This window comes from Cryptotermes secundus, unplaced genomic scaffold (genome assembly GCF_002891405.2).
Source record: "Cryptotermes secundus unplaced genomic scaffold, Csec_1.0 scaffold1647, whole genome shotgun sequence".
NCBI classification, from domain to species: Eukaryota; Metazoa; Arthropoda; class Insecta; order Blattodea; family Kalotermitidae; genus Cryptotermes; species Cryptotermes secundus.
This window is the reverse complement of record NW_019726261.1, coordinates 595,572-598,468: the sequence shown is the minus strand read 5'-3', so window position 1 is coordinate 598,468 and position 2,897 is coordinate 595,572. Positions and strand designations below refer to the sequence as shown.

At 37.4% G+C, this 2,897-nt stretch overlaps 1 protein-coding gene across 1 annotated transcript in view; it reads left to right on the top strand.

The window, feature by feature from the left end:
* LOC111864157 overlaps positions 1–1,829 on the top strand; it is a 15,539-nt gene extending 13,710 nt beyond the window's left edge. The window contains exon 5 of the mRNA XM_023851211.2: positions 917–1,829. Coding sequence (XP_023706979.1) covers positions 917–1,115 — 199 coding nt within the window. The 3' untranslated portion in view covers positions 1,116–1,829. The remainder of the gene's footprint in view (positions 1–916) is intronic.
* Positions 1,830–2,897: the final 1,068 nt, after the last annotated feature.

The following is a 2,897-nucleotide window of genomic DNA, read 5'->3' as shown; positions in this document are numbered from 1 at the left end:
TCCCCCCACGGGGAAGAATGCAAGGCCTCACAGAAGATGTTTGGTTTACGGAAAAGAGAGCCAAATGAGAGATACGCAGTACTGGTGTGGTGAAGTGAGACAGCGCTGTGTATAGTAGAATGCTTCAATGCGTACCATACTCCGTTCCCGAGATACAGGGCGCTCATATTATAAGGCAAGGTTATAAAACCATCTTTTAAGATCATTTTAGTGAAAGTTCCATGCTTCAAAGCGTACCATTCACTGCTCAAATTCTAAACAAACTGCTTCCATTGCCGAGATACCGGCTGCTCATATTATAAGGTAAGGTTATAAAACCACCTTTTTAGATCATTTTAGTAAAAGTTTCATGTTCCTATCTCATAGAATTTAAGAACAATGATGAATAAATCATTTTCGAGCAAAATTTAAATGGCCGGCTGAATATATTACCGCAGGAGCCGCGGCCGCGGAATTTAAATGACCACGTCAAAGGGTTAAATATGGGAACTGTAGTCTTTTAAGACCTTGAAGCCTCTTTTCTGAGCATAGTGCAGAGTTAAAGAATGACATTTAAGAGGGATGCCATGATTTTCAGAACCTTTAGATAGCTGGTGTAGGGATATTAGAATTCTGATTATATTATGTTAAATAGGTATTTTGTTCAGAGTTTTCAGGCCTTGTTTGTTCCTGTCATCTGTGCAGGATATACTTAACTTTATGATCGGTTTTGATTTCAAATTGAAAACAGTTGCTTTGATACTGAATGTTGAAGCACTTTACTGTTACAGCAAGCAACTCTTGACATTATGACATAGGACCCAATGGGTTAAATGTAATTATTTCCAGATGGATCTAATGTTACATAAATGTTCTCTGTCTTCTCTGACATCTGTTCCTGAATGATGAATTATTACATATATTTAATTTGTTGCAGTGGTGTAGATTTGTCTGGGTTTGTGGCACATGTTGGAGGAGGAGAAGTAGCTGCAGAAGCCAGCAGTTTTGTAGTTGCCTACGCTTTGCACAAGATGTTGGCTCCAGTTAGAATTGGAATTACTCTGGCAGCTGTGCCAGTCATTGTGCGCTACTTACGCAAGATTGGAGTGCTGAAAATTCCAAAATCACCTACTTAATGAAAGTAACATATATTATCTGTTATACTAAGTGTATTTGAATTTGTGATAAGGTCATTTGTATATGTAGATATAGTATTCATATCTTACATTACATTTGAAAGGAAGCATGCACTTATGATTTTAAGAGCCTCCAGAGTTAAAGGTGAATGAAAACTTTTTTCTTTTATATTCTGCTCTGGCAAAAATATCCTAGGAGACCTACAATTTATATTCATCTAGTTTTGTTAGGGGAATTAAATCAAGAAATACAAAATTTTGTATGGAAAATCTTATGGAAAGAAAATATATGGAAGACCTAGGCATGGATAAGAGGATATGGTTAGTTGGCACAGAATGCTTCATTCTCAGCTGAGATAATTTTCTACCTAGCATACCAGTATTTCATCATTGTATCTTACTCTATCCATAAAGCATCTCACTTGGATTACTGTTTGATGCAGAGATTTGTCAAGACACCCACTGAAGAAACATCAGTAAGTTTGGTTGACATAAGATTCTTTTTCACCATGTTTGGAGGATATTAATATTTCCTGTGTTCTTCCATTCAAATTTCCAAATTTCCCTTGCTTTGGCAAGATGTTACCTTCTTGCCATATTTTTTTCCAATTTTTTTGTAATAGTTTTAAAGGGAATTTTTGTTTATATTATAAGGTATATTTTGTAAATGTTTATATACCATTACTGAATAACAATAAAGCAATTAAATAATTATGGAAGACCTTTTTGTAGAAGAGGCCATACATGCAATTAACCCATATAACAAATATGATTCTGATTCTCATAAACATAGCCCATAGCTCTTTTCCTCAGTGCAGTGTGTAAACTTTCATCATCAGCCACTTATTACTGGGTAAATTCCAAACACTTCCATTTAAACAAACTGCTTTATTGTACTGAAGTTTATCAGTAAAATCCATGTCAACAGCTTTAATATGAAGCAAACAGGATAACCCAAGTGAACATTCGGTAAGTTTGTGTAGGTAATACAGCAACATTATGCCAACATGACTGCTTGAATTTACATTTCCATGACCAGTATATTTTAGTAAATTCCTACCTGCATCTGCCTCCTACTAATTTCAAGTGTACTTGGTAACAATCGATGTTAGGTGGGTCTTCATGTTGCAGATGGAGGGTAGCTGTGAATATATTGAATAAGCAGTTTTGGACAGCCGACAAGGGGTGGTCCTCCTGCTTTGGGGTTAGGTGTGGTGCTAAGAACTCACCATAAAAAATAAGATTGTTACAAAAAGACCACAGAAAGCCTCAGACCTGGACGGATTGCTTGGGTAAATGACCTAAGTGAAAGAAAATGGATACGAGATTTTGTACTTGGAAAGTTAAAAGTATGTGTAAGGTAGGTTTGCTCAGGGCAGTGGCGGAAGAAATCTCAAAATATAGTAGCTTTAGTGGGAGTACAGGTCAGATGGGAAGGAGGTGGCACCAAACCAACAGGCGAATATACATTTTTCTATAGAAAGGGAAATGAGAATCATGAATTAGGTACAGGTTTTTTTTTGTACATAAGTTAGATATGTTCTCCGATTAGCTATCAGATTTGCCAACTGCTTCGTCTTCTGATAGCGAGGCCATTATCAGTGACAGTGACATTGGCCACAGGGCTGCCCAAAACGTGTCAAGTGAAAGTGAGAGCTCCGTTGAAAGTGCGAGTGTCGGGACAGCTACATGGGATAAAGTGGACAAAACCCCCACTTTGGGAAAGTTTACTGGTGATCCGGGGGTGAAGCAGATGCCATCGGACCCAACAGACGTGTCTGA